Consider the following 22,333-nt stretch of genomic DNA (forward strand, 5'->3'; position numbering starts at 1 on the left):
CGCCAGACAGCATGTGCCACGTCTCCCCTCCTGCCACACACAGCAGATCCCGCCCAGAAGGACGTGATGCTCGACAAGTTCCACCACTTCCAGCACCTGGCCGAGCTGTACCACGGCTACCACGCCATTCAGCGCTACACGGTACGGGGCGGGGCCGGGCCACACGCTTCTTCCCGCCGGGCTTGGGGCCACCGGCCTCTCACGGGGGTGTCCCTGTCAGTCACGGAGCTGCCCCGTGCTGGGCAGGGCGCTCAGGGCTCCGTCGATCCCTCCCCCCTTCAGCCCTCACGCAGATGAGAAGGTGGGGAGGCAGGCAGGGACAGCCCCAGCTGGCGAGGGACACGTGTTGACGTCATCGCTTCCCTCTGGGTCAGGGGGCTTGAGGGGTCTCATCGTCCCTTGTGGTCACTGATCGCCATGGTCGCGATGCCCTCAGGGCCCCGCATCTCTGTGGGTGATGAGGCACCACAGACAGAGGATTCCAGACTCGGTGCGGGATGGGAAGGCAGAGCCCCCGGGGGCCCCGCTCCTGGTTCCTGGCCGCTTGGCTCTCCTGCCCCTCCCCGCCGTCCCCGGGTTTCCTGTCCCCGCCGGTCAGCCCCGCTCCCGATCCACGTGGGGCTGAGCGGGAAAGCCTTGCTCCAGCCCGGGCCCGGCCGTCCCCCTGGCCACGCGGCCACGCTCCGTGCACAGCCGTGAGCGAGACCTCGTCCCTGCTCCCAGGCACTTGTAGCTTAGGAAACAGGACGGCCCCCAGAGCGCACGGCTGGGGAGACCGCTCGGAGCGGGGCCCCCGGCGGAGGGTGAGAGACGAGGAGGAGACGCGAGTGAGGAGCGAGGAACGGGCCGGGCCTGCACAGATGCGGCGGCCGGCGTGAGTCAGGGCCTGGCAGAGCGGCGCCGCGCAGCGCGGGGGGGGGGGGGGGGCTTCTTTCCCGGGGAAGCGGTGCCGAGCTCGCGCCCCCTCCTCCGGGACGAGGCTGGGCATCCTCACCTAGCGTCGCAGAGCCGGAGGCAGGCGTCTCCTGGCTCGCCTCCCGAAGAGGATGCATCTCAGGTTTTCCCGGTTCTCGGAGCTAGCCGAGGCTGTGGGGCGCATGAGAGGGTGCTGGGCCCCGAACCAAGCACACAGAAGCGAGGCTTTACGAATCTGGACCAATTAGGAGATGAGCCTGGCGTGGCACCGTTGGGTAGCGCGAGGGGGGGGGGGGGGGGGGGGGAGAGCGCGGCCTCCCTCAGAGCAGAGGCAGCGGTCAGACTGCCTGGCCGTCTCCCGCACCGCACTCCAGAAGCTTCTAGGTGCAGAAGGCCTGTGCTGAGTGCCTCCTGCTAGGTCCTTCCTGCGGGCGTCACCTGTGGGCGTCGCTTTCGCGTGTGCGTGCCGAGTGGGCTGGGGGCCGGCCTTGCCGGCGCCCACTGGGGCTCGGAGCCCCTCCTGCACTGCGTGGCCCGCAGGACCCAGCCCCGCGTGCGCCTCTCCCCGCAGGAGGAGCCCTTCAGCTTCCACCTTCCGGAAACCCTCTTCAACGTCTCCAGGTTCCTGCTGCACAGCCTGACCAAGGACGCCCCCTTGGGCATCTCGAAAGTGTATCCTCCCTCCTCGCCCTCTAATGGCCTGGGCTCTTCCCGGAGCCCTTTCCCGGCGGCGGGGAGCGGCTGCCTCCGGGCCGCGTGCAGAGGCGGCTCTGTGGGCGCGCGGCTTCCAGGGCCCCGGCCCTCCTGAGCCCGCAGAGGGGGCGCGGGAGTCGCGGGCCCTTCCCTGGGGCGGGACAGGGTCAGCTCGGGGGTGCCGGCCCTGGGCACTGGACCCGGGCCAGGTGACGAAGCTGCCGCCCAGTAGGGAAGGTGGCGGGCCATCGGGACCCGGTTCCGTGGGCGCACAGCTGCGGCCAGGGCCGGCTGCCTGGGGGGGAGGGCACCATGCTGTGGGCCGTGCCCCGGCGGCTGCGGCAGGCAGGGGACTCCCAGGCGACGAGAGAGACTGTCGCAGGAAGGGATGAACCTGGAAAGGCGCGCGCGGCCAGCTGCCGGAGGCCCAGTTCCACCCCGCCGAGCGGCGGGCAGTGCCGCCCGGGTCGCAGCCCCCGCCTTCCTTAACCCGGCCGGCAGAAACACGCTCTTCACCCTGGCCAAGCAGAGCAAGGCCCTGGGCGCCTACAAGCTGGCGCGGCACGCCTACGACAAGCTGCAGGGCCTGCAGATCCCCGCCAGGTTCCAGAAGCCCATCGAGCTGGGCAGCCTGACCATCCGCTCCAAGCCCTTCCACGACAGCGAGGTGCGGCTGCCGCCCCGGGCTCCCCCGGCCTCCGCTGCTCCCTCCCCCATCCCCCGGCCAGCTCCCCCCGTGTGCACAGCCCAGGCGTGCCCTCCGGCCTCGCCCATTGCCGGCCTGGGCTCCAGCCCTAATCCCATCCCCTCGCTGGGACCCCGGGACCCCGAGCCGCCATTCCCACTCTGCTTACGTGAGGGGGCGCAGGGCGAGCTGTGTCTCCCGGGCCGGGCGTCTGGCGTGGTCCCGGAGTGGCCGGCAGTGCTGCCTAGCCTGCCCGCCCCCCTTGGCAGGCAGCCCGGCCCCGGCGGCGCGGTGTGCAGCGCCCGGGCTCAGCCCCGCACGCGCTCGCCCCGCAGGAGCTGGTGCCGCTGTGTTACCGCTGCTCCACCAACAACCCGCTGCTGAACAACCTGGGCAACGTGTGCATCAACTGCCGCCAGCCCTTCGTCTTCTCCGCCTCCTCCTACGGTGAGTCCCCCGCACTGCCGGCGGGACCGTGGCCCGCCGCTCCGCGTCGTTTGGGGGGGGGGCGGCGGGGGGGAGGCGGGGGGGGGGCGCCCTGTCTGACGCAGAGCTGTCAGGGCCACCGGGACAGGACAGGCCCAAGTGCTGCCCAGACGAGGCCCTGCCCAGCCCTGCGAGCAGCCCACCCACCGCCCCCTCTGTGGCCTGGAGGCTGACCCCCCCCCCCCCGCCGTGCCCCCAGAGGTGCTGCACCTGGTGGAGTTCTTCCTGGAGGAGGGCATCTCGGATGAGGAGGCCGTGTCCCTCATCAACCTGGAGGCCCCCAGGCACAAGCGGCAGAGCAAGTGGCAGGAGATCTCCAGCAGCGGTATCCGCGCGCGGGAGCGGCCGGGCCGCGGGACCGCGCCACGCGCCACGAGCCCGCCGCCGCCGGGGCCCCGGGGGACACTCGGGTGGGGGGGAGAGACGCCACGCGTGCCTGTGGCTTACTGGGTGTCATGAGGCGCCCAGGCGGGCGTGGCCCCGCCCTGGTCCTGACCCGGCCCTGGCGGCTCTGCTCCCCGGGGCCCTGTCCCCCCCCCCCCACACCACCGCGTGCTGCCACGCGGCCGCCCCCACCCCAGCCCCCAGGAGCCACGGGGGGGAGGGGAGGGGGAGGGGGGCCGGTGCCCGGTCCCCACACGCCCGGCCAGCCCCAGCTCGCTAGCTGGGCGTCGCGCGCGCCCGCGCCCCGTCCGCCTCCAGCCCCTTCCTTGACGGGACCCCGCCAGCTTCCCAGACGCTGCGGCTGGACGAGACCGCGGACGCGGCGGGAGACGACGACCCATTCACGGCCAAGCTGAGCTTCGAGGTGAGGCGCCCCGCGGAGGGCGTGGAGGCCGGAGGGGGGCGCCCGGGGCCCCGGCCGGACCCTGAGAGGCGCGTGCCCGTGCCCCGCAGCAGGGGGGCTCGGAGTTCGTGCCCGTGGTGGTGAACCGCTCGGTGCTGCGCTGCATGAGCCGCCGCGACGTCCTCATCAAGCGCTGGCCGCCGCCGCTGCGCTGGCAGTACTTCCGCTCGCTGCTGCCCGACGCCGCCATCACCATGTGCCCCTCCTGCTTCCAGGTACCGGCCCGCCCCTCCCCCCGCGGGACCCCCCCCCCCCCGCCTCATGAGGCCTCCCCCCCCCCCCCCGCCTCACGGGGCCTCCCTCCCCAGATGTTCCACTCGGAGGACTACGAGCTGCTGGTGCTGCAGCACGCCTGCTGCCCCTACTGCCGGCGGCGCATCGACGAGCCGGGCCCGTGACCCCGCAGCCCCCGCCGGCCGCTCCCCCGGGGCCCGTGACCCCGCAGCCCCCGCCGGCCGCTCCCCCGGGGCCCGTGACCCCGCAGCCCCCGCCCGGCCGCTCCCCCGGGGCCCATGACCCCGCAGCCCCCGCCGGCCGCTCCCACGGGGGCCCGAGACCCAGCAGCCCCACCGAGCATCCACAGCCGCCCCCACGGGGCCCGCGCCCAGGGAAGGGCGTCGAGGGCCTTGTCAACAGCGTCGGGAGACAGGGACAGAGCATACGCGTATTTGCTAAGAAGAGGAATCGGTTCCTTTCCGGGGGGCTGGAGCCCACAGGCCGTCTGGGCCCGCGCCCGCAGATCGCCTCAGTGAGGACAAATAAAAGGGCTCCTCGTTTCCATCAGCGTCTGCGTGCTCGCGAATCTTCATGTTGTCTGCAGCTTAATTTCCTTATGCAAAAGTGCACCTGTTTCTAATTTGATCTGAAAGGAACATTGCATTTGCGTTGCTCTTAAAGTGTAATCTAATTGAAATGGCAGGGGAGGGAGGGCAGGGGGCGGGTAATTTTGTTGTTATTTATTTTTACAGTGAGGATCTATCTTGACAAGAAAATAGAATACCTGGCAGCAAAAAATAATAATAATAAAATGAAAAAGATAGCAGAGGGCTGGGGATATGGCCTAGTGGCAAGAGTGCCTGCCTCGGATACACGAGGCCCTAGGTTCGATTCCCCAGCACCACATATACAGAAAACGGCCAGAAGCGGCGCTGTGGCTCAAGTGGCAGAGTGCTAGCCTTGAGCAAAAAGAAGCCAGGGACAGTGCTCAGGCCCTGAGTCCAAGGCCCAGGACTGGCAAAAAAAAAAAAGAAAAAGATAGCAGAGAGGTTGAGATGCCCCCACCCCACCCCAGAGCTTCCGGACCCTACCCTCAGTTCCCACTGTGGGAGGCCTTGGCCCCTTCCTGCCCCCGCCCCAGCCTCCACTGCCCAGGGCCCATGGCTGCCCTCCCCCGGCCGGGCCTCTCGTCGCTTGGGACCTTTTCTGCCCAGCCACGCCCAGTATCTGTCCAGTATGGCTTCCACTCCCCACTGCTCCGTCGGTGGGTGATGGTTTCCAGCTCAGAGCCGGCCATGCTGGAGAGGAGGAGGTGTCCTGGGCTCCCAAGCTCTGAGGAGACGCCGGGAGTGTCCGTCCCGGGCCCGGCCCCCTTCCTCCAGCATGCCACTGCCCAAAGATGGCGCCAGGCCCCAGGCGTGGCCCTCCGGCAGCCAGACACAGGCGGGGGACAGGACCCGGGCCAGCAGAACTCACAGGAACGAACGACAAGGATCTGAGACTTGGGGTGCCGCTGCCGCGGTCTCCCGCGCCAGGGCTGGAGCCCACCTCAGCCCCCCCCCCCGCCTCTCCGTGTCTCTCCCTGCATCTCTGGAGATGAAGGAGAGAAGGAAGCCAGACAGTTGTGCCAACAGAACTCCTCCGTCGAGTGTCTAATTGCTTACGATCATGCATGCTCTCTCTCGCGCTAAACATTTATTAATGTGTTAGGATTTCCATTAGCGCGTTACTTGAACTGAATTCATTTGCATATGGCTGGGAAAAAGTGGGGTGAGGGAGAGAACAGCTCCAGATACCCAACAGGCGTCAATCACAGTGACAGATCAGATGGTCCCTGCCCGCGACGCCGCGTGCGCGCGTATCCTCTCCACCTGCCGCCTCGGCGCCGCTCGCTGTGGCCGGCGCGTCTAACCCTGCCCCCCACGCCGACGGTGGGGCGGGGCCTCCAGATGGACGGACGGACGGACGGAGTGCACGCATGCCGAGCCACGGCGGCGCTCACGGTGCAGCTTTGCCGGGAGCACCTTGCCCCGCCCAGGCCTCGGCAGAGCTCAGCACTTTCTCCAAGACTCGGTTTCCCGTTTCGGGCCTCCCCGAGCTGTGACGCTGCTTCCAGCCTCCGTCGGAAGCTGGCGTGGCGGTGGCCGCTTGCTCTGCCCCCTCTGACGGTGCCGAGGCTGGCGGGGGCAGCTAACAGCCTTGATCAGAGGGTCCCCGCCGGACCGGCTCCCGTGACGGCCAGCAGTCGTGCGCAGTCAGGTGCCCCCCGCCGGCCTCTTGCTCCCCCGGGCCCCCCAGCAGGTTCCCTGGCCACGGGGATTTGACGCAGGACCCCCGAGTCCAGCCCAGGGCCGGCGCTGGAGAAGGTGGGCCAGTGGCGGAGGGAGGGCAGGAGGGCAGGTGAGGAGTCTCCTTGTGCCCCGCCCCCCTCGGCTGCCCGCGTGGCAGGGGCCATGGGGGGCTTCTAGCTTCGTGACGGGGGTACACATCTAGCGGCATAGACGGCCGCAGGGCGCTGGGGTGATTTTGAACCTTCGACGGCCCCCGAGGGAGGCCTCACCGCTGCGGCGACTCAGCCTCGGGGGTGCGGCCGGGTGGGCCGAGACGGGGCGGGAGGAGGCAGGGGAAGTGGGTGCTGACCCAGCGGAGGCTCAAGGACTATCAGCGCGCGGTCAGCTTTCCCTAATCCTCTGAGGGAGGGAGGGAGGGAGGGAGGGAGGGCCGTCCTGGGCGTCTCTGGAAGCTCCCCCCCCGCCCCCCGAGGTGAGCGTGGACGGGGAGGGTGGGGTGGGGCCCACCAGAGGACACTGAGGGCCAGCTGAGAATCCTCCAGCCGCCCGAGGGGCGGGCGCCGGAGCCGCTCCCCGTCCCGAGCCTCAGCCCGGCCCTGCGGGGGGACAGCATGGCGGCTCCCCGCTCGAGGAGGAGGGGGCCGGGGTGCGGAGGCTCCTGGGTTACCAGCCTGGGAAGTGGAGCTTCCATGCCTCCTGGTGCCTCAGGACTGGAGCCCAGCACCATCCTCTTGGGGTGACCCCTGCTCCCCTGGGGCCCGCGTGGCTCTGTGTTTCTCCATCAGCCCAGCGAGCACCCCTTGGGCGGCGGGGCCGGGGCGGGGGCCGGCAGGCCTTCCCTGAGCTCTGTCCGGGCCGGGCCCGCAGGCGCCGGTGAACCGAGCGCAGAGATCACCATTGTCCCCGCGCAGAGACCCTACACAAAGCGGCTCACGCCTGTCATCCTGGCTACTCAGGAGGCGGAGATCTGAGGATCGCGGTTCAAAGCCAGCCTGGGCTGGAAAGTCCGTGCGACTTTTATCTCCAATCGATCCCCAGAAAACCAGAAGTGGAGCTGTGGTTCAAAGTGGTAGAGCGCTGGCCCTGAGCAAGAGAACTCAAGGACAGCGCCCAGGCCCTGAGTTCAAGCCCCACGACCACCGCCACCACCACCACCAACAAAACCGCAGCGCTGCTAGGTGGCAGGTGCCCCGCACAGGGAGGAGCTGCCCGGGTCTCCTTGGCACACCACCGTGGCAAGCACAGGGGCGAGCCGGCCCCTCTCTCCTCCCCCCTCCCCTGACCACCCGGGTCTAGTCAGAACCACACTCTCCACCACCTTGACCTCATTAACATCGGCCTAATCACTGGGCCAAGCATCTTAAAGCTGTGACATCCCCACCCCCACGCCCCCGCCAGACCCCGCCTCGTGCTTCCTTTCTCAGCCCCCCCGTGTGTGTCCAGAGGGGTCTGGCCCAAGGAGGCCGCAGGAAAGGGCACTTTTCTGAGCAGAAAGGTCTGAACACCCCATGCAGGAAGAGCGACGAGGCCAGGGAGGGTTGAAGAGCCTGAGTCTCAGAGACAAGGACTCTGGCTGGTGTCTCCCAGCCTCAGGGCCTTTGCTCTTGCCTGTGACTCGATGGGCCCGAGGTGCCTTGGGCCGGGAAGGGTTGGGGGGGGGGGAGGGGGGAGTGACGAGGACAATGTCAGTTGTCAGGAAGCGGAGGAGTGGGCATGGGGACCGACGGCAGGCCGCAACTCCCAGCAGCGCCTGGGGCAAGCAAGGCGGGGCTCCCCTTTCTTCTCCCAGAGTCCCCCCCAAACCCTTCCCCTCCCGGCCCCGCTCCCTCCCGCCTGGAGGGGTGTCACCTTGACACCCCTGCAAGCCAATTAGGCCCCTGGCAGCCGCGTGGAGATTAGTATGATTACGAGCACCCCAATCTCCCCGGTGCTGATTCAGCCAGGGGCTTAGGGGGGGAAGGTCACTTTATAAGGGTCTGGGGGGGGCCGGGGCCGGGAGTCGTCCCGAGGGAGTCCTGGGTGGCCGAGCTCGCGGGGCGCCGCACAGCACAACTCTCCATCCCGGGGGGCAGCCGCCGGGGCCGGGGCCGCAGCCATGAACGGCACGGAGGGCCCCAACTTCTACGTGCCCTTCTCCAACGCCACGGGCGTGGTGCGCAGCCCCTTCGAGCAGCCGCAGTACTACCTGGCGGAGCCGTGGCAGTTCTCCATGCTGGCCGCCTACATGTTCATGCTCATCGTGCTGGGCTTCCCCATCAACTTCCTCACGCTCTACGTCACCGTGCAGCACAAGAAGCTGCGCACCCCCCTCAACTACATCCTGCTCAACCTGGCCGTGGCCGACCTCTTCATGGTGTTCGGCGGCTTCACCACCACGCTCTACACCTCGCTGCACGGCTACTTCGTCTTCGGGCCCACCGGCTGCAACGTGGAGGGCTTCTTTGCCACCCTGGGAGGTACGAGGCGCCCGGGGCGCCACCCCGGGGCCGGTGGCTTCCGTCTCCCTCCGCCTTCCTCCAAGCGCCGTTCTTCCATCGACAGGTTGATTGGTCCGGGGCCGGGCGGGGAGCTCCGCGTGGGTCTCCCTCGCTTGGAGTCCCGCTCGTGTTCCCGCCAGGGATCAACGCGGGGTTCTGAGCCGCCGAGGGCCTGGCGGGGGGCGGGGGGGGGGCCCAGAGCTGAACCCCACCGCGGAGGCCCCGCCCCAGGGGGTGAGCCCGCTGAGGCAGACCCCCGCCCTCCAGGGTGGGCCCAGAGAGACGCACCCGTCATCTTGTGGGCTCTGGCTTTTCCCAGGCTTGGGCTCAGGCCCTGCCACCTCCTGACTGCTTCCCAGCCTCCCGGCCTCTGCTCGGTGTGCAGGGCCGTTGTATGGAAGCTTCCAGCCTCTGGGAGCGGGGAGGCGTTAGAGCCAGGTGTAGCTTCAAAAAAAATCCTTGCCTTGCCTTCCCTTTGTCTCTTTTCTCTCCGCTTTAGACAGGGTCTTGCTATGTAGTCCCCGCAGGCCCCTAAGTGCGGGGGTTACAAGCACGGACCACCACACTCAGCCAGACGTTTTCTAAATATTGGCCATGCACAGTGGCGCACGCCTGTAATCCCAGTTTCTCAGAAGGGATGGGCAGGGGGATTGAGAGTTTGAGGCAAGCCTGGAGAAAGCGGGTGCGAGGGTCTCAAACTAAATAAATAAACAAAGCAAGGCAAGCACAGTAGCTCAAGCCTGTAAACCTAGTGCCACCTGAGAGTCAGAGACGGGAGATTGCAGAGCCGGGCCGCCCCACCTTCATCCCCGGTGAAGTCCAGGCTGCACTGGGCACAAAGCGAGGCCTGTCTTGAAAATGGCGAGTGGAAAGGGGGCTGGAGGTGCGGTTCGTGGGTCAGGGCACTCGCCCGGCAGGCGCCAGGCCTTGAGCTCAATCCTACGGGGGGAAATAGCAAATATTTTCTTTCACCTGACTAGAAAGTATATGGATGGGAGGATGGGTGGACGGATGGATGGGTGGGCAATAGATGGGGGGACGGGTGGACGGAGGGACAGACGGATGGATGGATGGGTGGATGGGCAATAGGTGAATGGATGGATGGACGGATGGACAGACAGACGGATGGATGGGCAATGGATGGATGGATGGGGTGCCCCCTGGACATAGGGGATTCCTGAGGTATGGAGAAGGCATGCCTTTGAGATGTGGCAGAGACCTGAGTCTGGGTCTCCCGGCTCAGATCAGGGATCGCACCCCCCCCCCCCCGGTCACGGGAGGAGGTAGGAAAGGTAGATGTGTTGAAGTCAGGGTGACGGGCAGAGCTCGGGGGCAGCCTGAGAGGCCCGGAGCCCCTGGAGGCTTCTCCAAGCATCTCCACATGATGCCGAGTCCTTGTCACTCCCCACGCCCACGGATCCCCAGCTCTGGGCAGTAGGTAGGGTGCTGGTGAAGTTGGGGTGCCCCATGCAGGTGAGGACTTCTCTGACCACATGTACTGATGAGCTCCGGCCAGTGTTAGGAGAATGGCCGTGGACCTCTGAGTTTCCCGGGGGTGGGGGGTGGGTAGAGGTGGGCACTGGTGCCTGCTCTACTCCACCCAGCCCCCCGTACCTGAAGAAGAGCAGCACCCAGCCATGCAGCCCTGAGAAACGGGCCCCACGGCCCAGTCACCCCATGTCCCTCTGCGAGGGAAGGCCATCCACCTGTGGGAATTGTCACGGGGCGCCCTCCGATCGGAGCGCCGCTGCTCCCGGATCCTGGGCTCTCTGCCTGCTCCCCTGGGCTCTGGCCCCTCTCCTCCCTCCCTCCTCTCCCCGCATCAAGCCCCCTGCGTCCCGGAGGCCCTTCTCACGCGCTGCCCCCAGGCCCGGTCTCTCTGCACGGGCGCGGAAGTGTGGCCCACGGGCTGATGGCCACCGACTGTGTTGCAGGTGAAATCGCCCTGTGGTCCCTGGTGGTCCTGGCTATCGAGCGCTACGTGGTGGTGTGCAAGCCCATGAGCAACTTCCGCTTCGGGGAGAACCACGCCATCATGGGCGTGGCCTTCACCTGGGTCATGGCCATGGCCTGCGCCGCGCCGCCCCTGGCCGGCTGGTCCAGGTAAGGCCGGGAGGCGGGGAGGGGCTGCAGGGCCCTTGGCTGGCCGGGTCAGGATGCAGCTCTCCTGAGGCCTGGGCCTAGGAAGCAGCTTAGGGGCCCTACCCCAGAGCCCGCCGGAGCCGCAGAGAAGGCGGCGGCCGCCCCGCAGGGCCGTGGGCCGGCCCGCCGCCCCAGTGGGTGTCAAGGAGAGTCTCGGCCAGCACTCACCTTGGCCGAGCTCCTAATCCTCCACTAAGCCCCGGCCCCAGCCCAATCCTCTTTGGCCCAGACTTCCCTGGACAGCCAGCTCCCCCTGACCTTGGGGGGCCGGGCCTTCCGGGCGCGCGCGTGGGGGACACGGAGGCCGCGCCTCGGTCTCCAGAAGAGTCCTGCTCTTTCCTTGCTTCCTCCCACGCGCTCCGGGGGTTCCCTCCTCCGGCTCCGATGAAGTTGAACCCGCCCACCCCCCGCCCCTCGCCCCGCTTTGGCTGCCTGGCCGCACGAATCTGGGCCACGCGAGACATCGTAGGGTCCCTGGCACTCCGGGCCCCGAGGCCTGGTTTCGAGGCCGCACAGGGTCCCTTAGGTGCCCGCGTGCCCACCCCCCTCCCCAGGTACATCCCCGAGGGCATGCAGTGCTCGTGCGGGATCGACTACTACACGCTCAAGCCCGAGGTCAACAACGAGTCGTTCGTCATCTACATGTTCGTGGTGCACTTCACCATCCCCATGATCATCATCTTCTTCTGCTACGGGCAGCTGGTGTTCACCGTGAAGGAGGTACCGGCGGGGCGGCCCCGGGGGGCGTGAACGCCGGCCGGCCCCGGGGGGGAGGGGGAGGGGCAGCCCGGACACCTCCATCCCATCCTCCCCCCTCCCCGCCCCCCCCGTCCCCCCACAGGCAGCCGCCCAGCAGCAGGAGTCGGCCACCACCCAGAAGGCGGAGAAGGAAGTGACGCGCATGGTCATCATCATGGTGATCTTCTTCCTCATCTGCTGGCTGCCCTACGCCAGCGTGGCCATGTACATCTTCACCCACCAGGGCTCCAACTTCGGCCCCATCTTCATGACCCTGCCGGCGTTCTTCGCCAAAAGCTCCTCCATCTACAACCCGGTCATCTACATCATGATGAACAAGCAGGTGCCTGCTGCTGCGGGGGGGTGGGGGGGTCTGCCGCCGCGGGGGGGGGTCTGCCCCCCAGGATGCCCCCGCCTGACCTGTCCCCCCGCCTTCCAGTTCCGGAACTGCATGATCACCACCCTGTGCTGCGGCAAGAACCCGCTGGGCGACGACGAGGCCTCCACTACCGCCTCCAAGACCGAGACCAGCCAGGTGGCGCCCGCCTAAGCCCAGCCCAGGACTCTGTGCCCGGCGGGCCGCCGCCGCCTCCCGCCCCCGCCCCGCCCCAGCCCTGCCCTCGCCGGCAGCCCCGCCCGCCCGCCCGCGCCACGCCACGCCGCGAGGGCTCTCGGAGTTTATGTTAGAAGAATTAATGAGAAGAAGAAGAGAGGCTCCCCACTCGGCAGAGACGGCCTGAGAAGGGACTTCCACCTGCACCCCGTCTCTGGAGTTCCCGCCCCCCCCCGGTTCCCAGGGGCCCGGCAGGACCTGTCCCCCCCTCCCAGCCTCCCCCCCCAGCTCATCTTCCAGGAATTCCAGAACTCGCGCTGTCTGGAAGTCTCCCAGCGTAGGGCTAAGTGTCTAGCACAGAACGGGGCACACAGTAGGTGCTTAATACATGCTACAGGAACGGAGGGAGGAATGAGTGAAGGAAGGAAGGAATGGAGGCGCGGATGAGAGATGACTGGCGGGGGGGACGAGTCTGCCCCCCACCCCCACCCCGGGGTTTACTTGGCAGGCACAACTTCCACTGCCCGGTGTCCATTGCTGAGTCGTTGTCTTTTCCGTCCCTGGATTCACTTTCCTCCCTCCCCCCAGAATAGGAAGAACACCCCAAACCTCAGGCACTCAGAGCAGGCGCTGCTTCAAATCCCACTGAAGTTCTCTGTGTGCGTGTGCGTGTGTGCGTGTGCGTGTGTGCGTGTGCGTGTGTGTGAGCGTGCGTGCGTGCGTGTGCTTGAGCCTGTGCACTTTGTTCGTTGCAAGGGCTGTGCAGACGCCAGCTGACATTATGGATAATATCACTCAATAGAATCCATTAATGACCCTGATTGTCTCTGCTTGATAGTAACCGTTTTGGGGGGGGGGTTGGGTAAGGCCCAGGCATTGGCGGTGTGGGGCTCCCCCAGCTTCACTAAGCTTTGCAAGACGAGCCACACACCCAGGCCACCCCAGGGCTGGGACTGGACCACAGAGGACCACGACGCAGGGTGCGGCCGGTCCCCACGTCCACGGAGCGACGCCGGGGCCAGGGGTCGGGGCCCGGGCCGGGCCATCACCGCTGCGGCGGCCTCCGGTCCCCCGCCTGCCCCTCCCCTGCACTGGCGTTGTGGAATACACGCGGGCTTGCCCGAGCTCAATTACGGGGCTGGCTGATGTCGTCTTCATCTCCAAGAGAGGGGAAATGTGGCTGCGTCCCCCTTCCCTGGGGGGGGGGGGGCTGCTGGTCCTCCTAGCAGAAGCTCTGGGCATCCGACGTCAGCCGCCTCTCCAGGCCTCTCGTGCTCCGTGAAGCCGCCGCCGGGGCTCCGGCTCTCCCAGCTCCGCCCCGAGACCGCAGCCCGCGGAGGCATTAAAAGCTCAGCAGCCGCGTGAGGCCCACAGGATGGACCGCAACCTGGCAGAGTCCCCCGATCCCCGGCCAGAGGTGGCTGGGTGTGCTAACGGGCAGCCACAAGTAGCCCAGAGCCCCGTGGTGGGGGAGATGGGGGGGGGGGAGGATACAGTCCTGGGGGTGGGGAAAACTCAACTGGGACATCAAAGGGGAACCACCAGCAAGTTTTGTAACCTCTCTAAGCTTCCTTATCAGCGAAAGGGAGCGGACCACCGCCCTTCCGGAAGCTCAGGGCTGACCTTCAGGAAGCTAGATTGAGGTTGTGGGCTGAATGGGCCGGCCCACTTCCTAACCCGCTGCAGACGGCGAGACACGGGGTCTGGGCACCGAGGACAGCGGGACGCAGTCGCAGCTTCGGGGACAGGGAGCGGGTGTCAAGGGTGGGCTGGGGTGGGTGACCTTAGGGATCTCCACCTCTGCTGTCTTCCCAGGTGAGAAATCTAACTCAAATGAGCTGAAACAAAAGGGAGACATGATCGGCTCAGAGAAGCCCAGAGCGTTAGGCACAGCCGGATGCAAGGGCTCAGATGATTGATTGGCTCTGACTCCTCTCCTCGGGGCTACAGTTTTTTTTTAATCCCCTTTATTGGCTTCATTCATAGGCAGCAGAAATAGTCCCAGAAGCTAAGGGCTCAGCTAGCTGTACAGTGCAGAGGGGCTGGGCTTCCCTTTCTCTTAGTATGGTTAAAGGTAGGGCTCAGGCGTTTGTGTACGACATATTTATTGCTTCAATAATCAAGTCTTTACAGGTAGGGTTCTTATTGGCCAGACCTAGGTCACCTATTCATCTCTAAGCCAATCATTATGCCTGAAATGGAAGCTCATCCCCTGATTGGCCAGGCTTGGGTCACCTGATCATTCCTAAGCCAATCACAACATCAGAGATGAGAACGCATCTTCTGATTGGCCTAGCTAGGTCACATCTCACCACCTCTACCTCCCAACTAAAGGAGTGAGGAACTGTTTTTGCCAAGGGCCATTTGTTGTATGTTGTTGCTATGAATAAAGCTCCTAAAAAGAAAAGGAAAATGCTCCCAGATTTATTGAATTTCAAGTCTTACCTGTAGTTGCCTTGGCAAGGCTGGACCAGGCATTCCCTACCGCTGCTCACCAAGTGTGCGGAGATGGAGAGATGTAGGTTCCCAAAAGAAGTGTAGGTTCCCAAAAGAAGCAAGGGGAGCTGTTACCAGAAGAAGGAAGGCAGGAGGCAGCAGGGACAGAACCACCAGCAGCCACGGGGTTGAATACATGGATGGATGGGATCCAAGCATGAAGTGTGGCTAGCCAGGCCTCCGTCCTACCCTGGCACGAGGAAGAAGCTTCCTACGTCCCCGCAGGCCTCCGAACCAGGTGGCAGTGGCTCACAAGTGTAATCCTAGCTCCTCAGAACTCCTGAGAACTGAGGATCGAGATTCATAGCCAGCCTGGGCAGAAAATTCGAGACTCTTAATTTGTCAGTTGTGGGAGCTTGAACTCGGGGCGTGAGTGCTGTCCCTGAGCTCTTTTGCTCAAGACTAGCACTCTGCCACCTTAAGCAACAGCTCTACTTTCACTTCTCTGGTGGTTAACTGGAGATAAGAGCCTCGTGGCCTTTTCCTGCCCAGTCTGGCCTTAAACCGTGATCCTCAGATCTCAACCTCTTGAGTAGCTGGAATTATAGGCCCTGAGTCACCAGTGTCCGGCTCTGTGAGACTCTTCTCTTCCATTAACCACCAAAACACCGGAAGTGGAGCTGTGGCTCAAGGGGTAGAGTGCTCAGGGACAGTGCCCTGCGTTTAACAGCCAGACACGCAGACACGCACTGGAAAAATTACACGGACGTTGAGCTATTAGTATTTGCTCCCTGCCCTCGATATATTTATTAACCTAAGGCCAGAAATACCCTGATGGTACGGGAGCCGCTGACACGGAGCAGGCCTCTCCAGGTGATCTTCAGAGCTGGGAGGACACCGGCAGGGGGAGGACCAGCCAGTGCTCCCGGGCAGCGGAAAGTTGCCAGCGGAAGTTGGGCTCTGCGGACGCCTGGGTGAAGGAGTCGGGGGGGGAGGCCACCGGTGGCCTTCGCTCTGGGAAGCCGGCGGAGACGCGTGGCGTGCGCTTCCCTGCAAAATGGCAAACCCTGAGAGGAATTTTTAGATCACACAGTGCATTTTAGATTCCCTCCCCCCCCCCAACCACCTCCCCCTGCTCTGAATGCAAAACTGGATCCTGGCACAGCCCGGAGCGTTCGTGGGAATGTTTTCATCTCGGAGCGTTCTGTAGTTCTCAGTTCTTGGAAACGCCCACAGATGTGATCAGAGCTGCGGCCCAGTGGGCGCCGCCGGCTCCCGCTCGCCTCTTTGCCTCCCGGCTTCCCGCGCGCGGCTGAGCGGGCCCCGTCCGTGCTGCTGGGCTGGGCTCTGGCCCCAGGACTCCCATAGCTGCACAGCCATGACAACTGAGCACCTACTGCATACAGGTGTCGTGCTGGGTGCCACAAACCCAGCCCCTCATCTGGACCTCAAGGCTAGGGCCAGGAAAGGCAGAGCTGTCATGCCTTGCTGGGGGCCTCCGGGGAAACTTGGTGACACAGCAGCCTTCGCGGGGCCAAGGAAGGCTCCTCTGAAAGTGTCGGCACCAAGGCCAGAGAGTGAGTGGAGAATATTCCAGAGAAAGTAAGTGGGGTTAAAAAAAAGAGGCATTCGAGGCTCAGTGCATTGGCTAGCTTGTTCTGCATGACAAACAGTCCCAGAACTCACAGCTGACAGCAACACATTACATGCTGATCAAAACTTTGGGGACTGGGCTGGGGATATAGCCTAGTGGCAAGAGTGCCTGCCTCGGATACACGAGGCCCTAGGTTCGATTCCCCAGCACCACATATACAGAAAAAACGGCCAGAAGCGGCGCTGTGGCTCAAGTGGCAGAGTGCTAGCCTTGAGTGGGAAGAAGCCAGGGACAGTGCTCAGGCCCTGAGTCCAAGGCCCAGGACTGGCCAAAAAAAAAAAAAAACTTTGGGGACTGGCAGCCAGCGGTTCTGCCGAGCTCTGCAGGGTCCATTCAAGCATCTGTGATCAGGGTGGGGGGTGGGGGATGGCTAGGGACTGGCTGGTGAGCTGGATGTTGGCTGGGCGATGATGGGGGTGACTGGGCCATGGGCCTCTCGGTACCCAGCAGACCATGGAGGGCAACGGGACCAGCCTCCCATCCCTTCTACCACAATTCCGTTGGCCAAAGTGAGGACAAGGTCAGCTCAGACCTAAGGATCGGGTCTGAGCTGCAAAGCCCCGCCGCAGAGGGGCGTGGATGTGGGCCGAGCTGAGGACGGCGGACTCTGTTCCTGTCGGTTCAACACGTGCGGGGGAAGGGCAGAGGGCGTGTTCCGCAGAGCCGGGCAGCACGCGTTCCCGTAGCCACAGCGTGTATACGCGAGTTTTGTCTGTATTTTCAGAAATGGGAGTATAATCTAAGTTATGGCCAGCCTCATTTATGTTCACAGCTCTAGACTGTTCCACTGTAAAATAAGCCACAGCTGACTTATCCTCTCTATTTAATGGGCATTTAGGTTGCTCTGAATCCCAATTAGGATTACAGGACGTGTCCTTGCGCACCAGCGTAAATTCCTCTTGGTTTCTCCCCAGACGTGAGGTGGTGAGCACTCAGATGGAGTCTACCTTTAGTTAAACTTGACATGGCTGAATTGCATCCAAAAGTGGCCGCCAAGTTGCCATCCATTTCTACACATCCTTGTCAGTATTGATAGGTACCTCAAATGCTTGTCATTCTGCCAGGTGTGAGACACAGCTTTGGCTTTGTTTGAATCTGCCTGGTCATTTTATTTGCTTGTTGCTTTTTTTTTTTTTTTTTTTTTTAAAGACAGGGTCTGGCTATGTATCCCAAGCTGGCTTGAAACTTGAAACCTTCCTGCCTGGGTGAGCTGGGATGACAAGGCTTTCACCTGCAGGCCTGCCCACCACGTCCTTTGAAAACGACCGAGGCGTATTTTACGGCTAGGGAACAGTGTAACCAGAGTCTACCCGATTCCTGTGGAAGCTGTGGGACAGCTGTCCTGTCCCAAATATGCATCAGCAGCTCCAGGAGGGAGGCAGGTGGCTGAGCCGGTGGGCCCCGGGTGGGCATCGCGGGCGGGCACCCCTGGCAGGGCAGGGCAGGACAGGGCTCCCGCACCCTTGCCAACATTCCAGTGCTCCTAAACCCCACGAGAGAACGGTGTCACAATGTCAGTTTTGTGGAATGCCTTTTAAACGATGGCTAAATCTCTCCCGGTCCCCTTTCTGGTGACCAGTCTACCCCATTCCACTTTCCCCGTGGACACTGTCTCCTCACTTGTGAGGACTACTGCTGAGAGGTTTCATTTCTAAATGGCTGGTTCACCTGAGTGAGTTTCTCTTGGAAAACGTCACAGGTCACTGCCTTTGCTCCAGGAAGGTCCCGTTGGCCGGCCCCCACCGACTGCTCTATGAGAAGCGGAGGCCAGCAGTAGCCAAGGAGCAGGGGCTGGGCAGCGCGATGCCCACTTGGGTGTGGGGGGCCTCGGTGGCCACCACGATAGTATAGGTGCCCACAGCCGCGCGCAGCAATCGAGGGCCTGGCGCGGAGGGCGTGGCCTCGGGTGGAGGGCGGGGCTTCAGGCGGAGGGCGGGGCCTCGGGCGGACGACGTGGCCTGGGTGGGGGCGTGGCCTGGCGCGGAGGGCATGGCCTCGGGCGGAGGGCGGGGCCTCAGATGGACAGCGTGGCCTGGGTGGACGGCGTGGCCTCGGGTGGGGGGCGTGGCCTGGCGCTGAGGGCGGGGCCTCGAGTGGTGGGCGGGGCCTGGAGCGCCTCCCGCCGGGCCCAATCGGCAGCCGCAGCTCTGGGGCCGCGGGCACCGATTGGACGGTGGGCCGCCGCGGAAGGTGTTATCAGGGGAGCTTGCGCGCCAAAGCCTCACGCGTGGAGGACGAGGGCCTGCAGCCGCCCTGACCATGGCTCCCGGAAGCGTCTCCAGCCTCACCTCCTCCACCGACACCGCCGAGTCCTCAGAGCCCTCGGGGCCGGCGCACCCAGGTGAGGTGGGCCAGCGGCCTCCCTCCTCCTGGCGGTCGCGGTGGCCAGGGCCCTCACGCCACCTCCGGGCCCCGGCCTGGCCTGTCTAACTGCCGTGTGGTGGGAGAGCTTCGTGCCGTCGCCCGGGTCCGGCTGGGCCGGGCTGGGCCCTCGCGGCGCGGGGCGGGCGGGCGGGCGCCTCCGGGCCGGAGCTCACGCCCGCCTGGCAGGGCCCGGGCGCAGCCGCGGGGCATCGGAGAGGCAGCGGGGGCCTCGGGTGCAGGGCCAGTGTCTCAGGCCCGGTCTGCCCGTGAGGGTCCCCGAGGCCCGCAGCAGGCCCAGCTCGTGCCCTCGGGAGACCCGGGTCTCCCAGGAGCAGGTGCCTCTATCAGACGCCCGTCTGACGGCAGGCCTGCTCAGTCAGGGCGGCAGCCGGGGGGGTGGGGGCGGGGCACGCAGAGAAGCGTGGTTGCACCGGGAGGGCTGGGAGGGCTGCCCGGCAGGAGCTGCCAGGCCGGGGTGGTCTGTGCACAGTCTGGGGTCTGCCGAGGCCAGGGGGGGTGGGGAGTGGCGGCCCAGGTGCCGGCGGGGGATGGGAAGCCGGGAGGATCCAAAGCAGCCGCTTCCAGGGCCTTGAAGGATGAGTGCCCGGGAAGAAGGCCTCTGGGCTAGAGGAACAAGGTTTGCAGGTGGGGCATTGCAGGAGCCGGGAGCCCCTCCCCCCCCAGGTTGAATTGGCGTCGTGGGGGAGGGGCCGGCCACGGTCAGGTGGCTCCACTCCCCCAGAGGCAATGAGGAGCCACTGGGGGTCCGAGTCAGGGGGTGGCGTGGGGGTGGGGAGGAGAGGCCCAGCTGGCTGGGCATGGATGGGGTGGCAGGGCAGAGATGGCCTGGTGTCTGCCTGGGTGGGCAGATGGGGCAGGGCACTGTTCCTGGGGAGACGGACGTGGGTTCGTGGGCAGGAGTTGTGGGGACACTCTGCGGTGGCTCTTGGTGGTGTGGGTTAGGGGAGGAGGGGGAACTACTCCTGACATTAGGCAGGGAGCCTCCTGGTTGAGTCTCAGCTCCACTTAGCTCTTGTGGTGCTTGATTGGAGAGGAGACCTGCCTGAGCTGGCTCCAAACCGTTCCTCAGGTTTCGGCGTCCTGAGGAGCAAGGCCACGTGAGACGTGGGTGCCCCACTGGGCTGTTTGTTTTTTCTGGGTGTGATGGCACTTAGGAGCCTGAAGCAGAAAGATCAGGAGTTTGAGTGTGGAGGGAAACCTTGTCTCAAAAATCCAAAAAGTGGCCTGAAGGCACAGCTCAGGCCCCTGCCTAGCCAGCTTGGGGCTCCGAGTTCAATACCTAGCACCACCCAAAACAAAAGAAAAGCCGAAATTCTTTGAGACATATTGTAGCCAAATTGGTTCCTTCCTTTTTCTTTTTTTGAGCCTTTTAAGTTTATGGGCATTTGCAGTCATCCCTGTTTAAGCTCCACACCTGTGACAGATAGCTTCTCCCTGCTTGATCCAGTTCCCATTTGCATCTTGAAGTAGCTGCCGGTTGAGAGACAAGTGGCATACAGTGCAGTTTACCCACATACGGCGTGCAAGTGACTGACACGCACATACTGTGTCTGTACAATCTGCACTGGGAAGGTTTTTCACAAGCCCTGGAGGATGGAGATTAGCTCCGTGGGGGGGGGGGTACTGTACTGAGTCGCTCTCTGTATGTCCTCCTTCCCTGGTCCTATCACCCCACCCCTGGAAGTCTTGATCTACTCCTCGCCTCTGTGGATTCGCCGCTTGTGGACACTTCCCATAGATGGAGTCACCCAACACCTGGCTTCCTGACTGGCTCCCTCGCTTGTCATGTTGTGAGGGTCCCTTCCTGTCCTGAAGGCATGTGTCAGTACCTCATTGCTTTTTTTTGACTGGTCCTAGGACTTGAACTCAGGGCCTAGGCACTGCCCCTGAGCTTCTTTGTGCTCAAGGCTAGTGCTGTACCACAGTGCTAGTTCAGGCTTTTTCTGGGTAGTTAATTGGAGATAAGAGGCTCACAGACTTTCCTGCCCAGGCTGGCTTCAAATTGCAATCCTCAACTAGGATTATAAGCATGAGCCACCCGTGCTGGGCATTCCTTTTGATGTCTGAGTAATATTCCATTGTACGTGTGTGTCACATTTTATGTGTCTACTTGTCTGCCCTTGGCCGTGGCTGTTTAGGTGGTTTCTGCTTTGAGGCTGTTAGTGTTCATGTGCAGGGGTTTTTATTGTGCTAGAGAGGGAACATTGTATGCAAAAGCATGCTCTATAAATAGTACAGATTTTTCTTTTGTCGGTTGTGGGGCTTGAACTCGGGGCCTGGGTGCTATCCCTGAGCCTCTTTGTGCTACTTCTGGTTTTTGAGTGGTTAATTGGAGATGAGTGACCAGGGACTTTTCTACCCAGGATGGCTTTGAAGTGTGATCCTCAGATCTCAGACTCCTGAGTAGCTAGGATGACAGGTGTGAGCCACCAGTTGACAGCACAGATTTTTGTGTGCTTATGTTTTTATTTCTCTGGGCATATATATATATATGCATATATATATATAGAGAGAGAGAGAGAGAGAGGAAGTTTGATTCTTTAAGTTTTTGCTGTGATAACAGACACAGAAGCAGGCCACGATGTAATGTGAGCCCCCCCCCCCCCAATACCTGCCCTCCAGTTTCTACAGCAGTCAGCTCCTGGCCTTCCTTACTTTATCTGCAGGGCTTCTGCAAAGCAAATGCCAGACTTAGCATCTGCAAAATAGTCTAATATTGATTTTCAGCAGAAAAGGACCTCCAGAAAAGTGATTAGAGTGCGGAGCGGCAGCTCTTGGCTCAGGTGCATAAGGCCCTGTGTTCTGTTCCCAGCATGCAAAAGAAACCAATCAAACAAAAACCCCAAACCCAGCTCGATGCCATTAGCACACCTGGACAATGCCGTACTCGTAGCATTCCGTGTTTGCTCTGGACTTCCACATTTATCTGGATCCTCCTTTTTCCTAGTTGTTTGAATCCTGCCTTGAGTCCTAGTGGGGACCTCACTGCATGACGGAGGGTCTCCCGAGTGTCTTTAACCCACCGTGTGGCCGTGTTCCCTGGAGAGCGAGCGCGCGGGCTCTAGTTGGTGTCACAGTGCTCTCCGAGTCCTTGTTCTTGCTCATGGGGTTGGATGTGGCAGGCGGCCCCATCTAGATTTGCTTTCTTCAAAAAGACTCGGTGAGCCGGGCACTGGCGGCGCACGCCTGTCATCCCGGCTACTCAGGAGGCTGAGATCTGAGGGTCGCGGTTCAAAGCCAGCCCGGGCAGGAAAGTCCATGCAGCTCTTATCTCCAGCGAACCACCAGAAAACCGGAAGTGGCGCTGCGGCTCAAGTGGCGGAGCGCTAGCGTCGAGCTGAAGAGCTCAGGGACGGCGCCCAGGCCCCGAGTTCAAGCCCCACGACCAACAGAAAAACCAAAGACTCGGCGAGCCCCACCAGGGGTGTGGCCGGTGGCGGGCTCGCTGGCCTCGGCACCCACGGGCGGGCGCTTGCTGACGTCCTGTGGTCTTTCCTGCAGGCCTGAACCCCGAGGGGCTCCCCTTGGCTCGCCGCAACCCCCCGATGCTGCGCATGGTGCTGGAGGCGCTGCAGGCCAGGGAGCAGCAGCGGGGCACGTCCGTGGTGGCCATCAAGGTCTACATCCTGCACAAGTACCCAACGGTGGACGCCACCCGCTTCAAGTACCTGCTGAAGCAGGCCCTGGACACGGGCATGCGCCGCGGCCTCCTCGCCAGGCCGGCCAACTCCAAGGCCAAGGGGGCCACTGGCAGCTTTAAAGTGAGCAGGGAGGGGGGGCAAGGACTTGGGGGACATGGGGGGTGGGGATGGGGA

At 63.7% G+C, this 22,333-nt stretch overlaps 2 protein-coding genes across 5 annotated transcripts in view; both read left to right on the plus strand.

The window, feature by feature from the left end:
- Ift122 (intraflagellar transport 122) overlaps positions 1 to 22,046 on the plus strand; it is a 75,423-nt gene extending 53,377 nt beyond the window's left edge. For 2 of the 4 annotated variants that reach the window (XM_048356303.1, XM_048356301.1), the window contains 9 exons: positions 47 to 141; positions 1,487 to 1,587; positions 2,110 to 2,275; positions 2,629 to 2,740; positions 2,979 to 3,104; positions 3,508 to 3,587; positions 3,677 to 3,841; positions 3,935 to 4,059; positions 22,034 to 22,046. In XM_048356303.1, the coding sequence (XP_048212260.1) occupies positions 47 to 141; positions 1,487 to 1,587; positions 2,110 to 2,275; positions 2,629 to 2,740; positions 2,979 to 3,104; positions 3,508 to 3,587; positions 3,677 to 3,841; positions 3,935 to 4,024 (935 nt within the window). In that variant the 3' untranslated portion in view covers positions 4,025 to 4,059; positions 22,034 to 22,046. Of the gene's footprint in view, positions 1 to 43; positions 142 to 1,486; positions 1,588 to 2,109; positions 2,276 to 2,628; positions 2,741 to 2,978; positions 3,105 to 3,507; positions 3,588 to 3,676; positions 3,842 to 3,934; positions 4,060 to 22,033 lie in introns of all 4 variants that reach the window. The other 2 variants (XM_048356300.1, XM_048356302.1) reach the window with 2 other exon arrangements.
- On the plus strand, positions 8,229 to 12,040 carry Rho (rhodopsin). The gene is made up of 5 exons (XM_048356307.1): positions 8,229 to 8,589; positions 10,545 to 10,713; positions 11,307 to 11,472; positions 11,594 to 11,833; positions 11,930 to 12,040. Exons 1-5 carry the CDS (start codon positions 8,229 to 8,231, stop codon positions 12,038 to 12,040), a joined length of 1,047 nt encoding a protein of 348 aa, XP_048212264.1.
- Positions 22,047 to 22,333: the final 287 nt, after the last annotated feature.

Source organism: Perognathus longimembris, chromosome 10, assembly GCF_023159225.1.
Source record: "Perognathus longimembris pacificus isolate PPM17 chromosome 10, ASM2315922v1, whole genome shotgun sequence".
NCBI classification, from domain to species: Eukaryota; Metazoa; Chordata; class Mammalia; order Rodentia; family Heteromyidae; genus Perognathus; species Perognathus longimembris.

What these genes read in the sequence shown, in the direction of transcription:
- Rho (XM_048356307.1), top strand. Translation starts at nt 8,229, where the DNA reads ATGAACGGCACGGAGGGCCCCAACTTCTACGTGCCCTTCTCCAACGCC. An exon ending in CTTCTTTGCCACCCTGGGAG is followed by an intron (nt 8,590 to 10,544) that starts GTACGAGGCGCC and finishes ACTGTGTTGCAG; the next exon opens with GTGAAATCGCCCTGTGGTCC. An exon ending in CCCCTGGCCGGCTGGTCCAG is followed by an intron (nt 10,714 to 11,306) that starts GTAAGGCCGGGA and finishes CCCCCTCCCCAG; the next exon opens with GTACATCCCCGAGGGCATGC.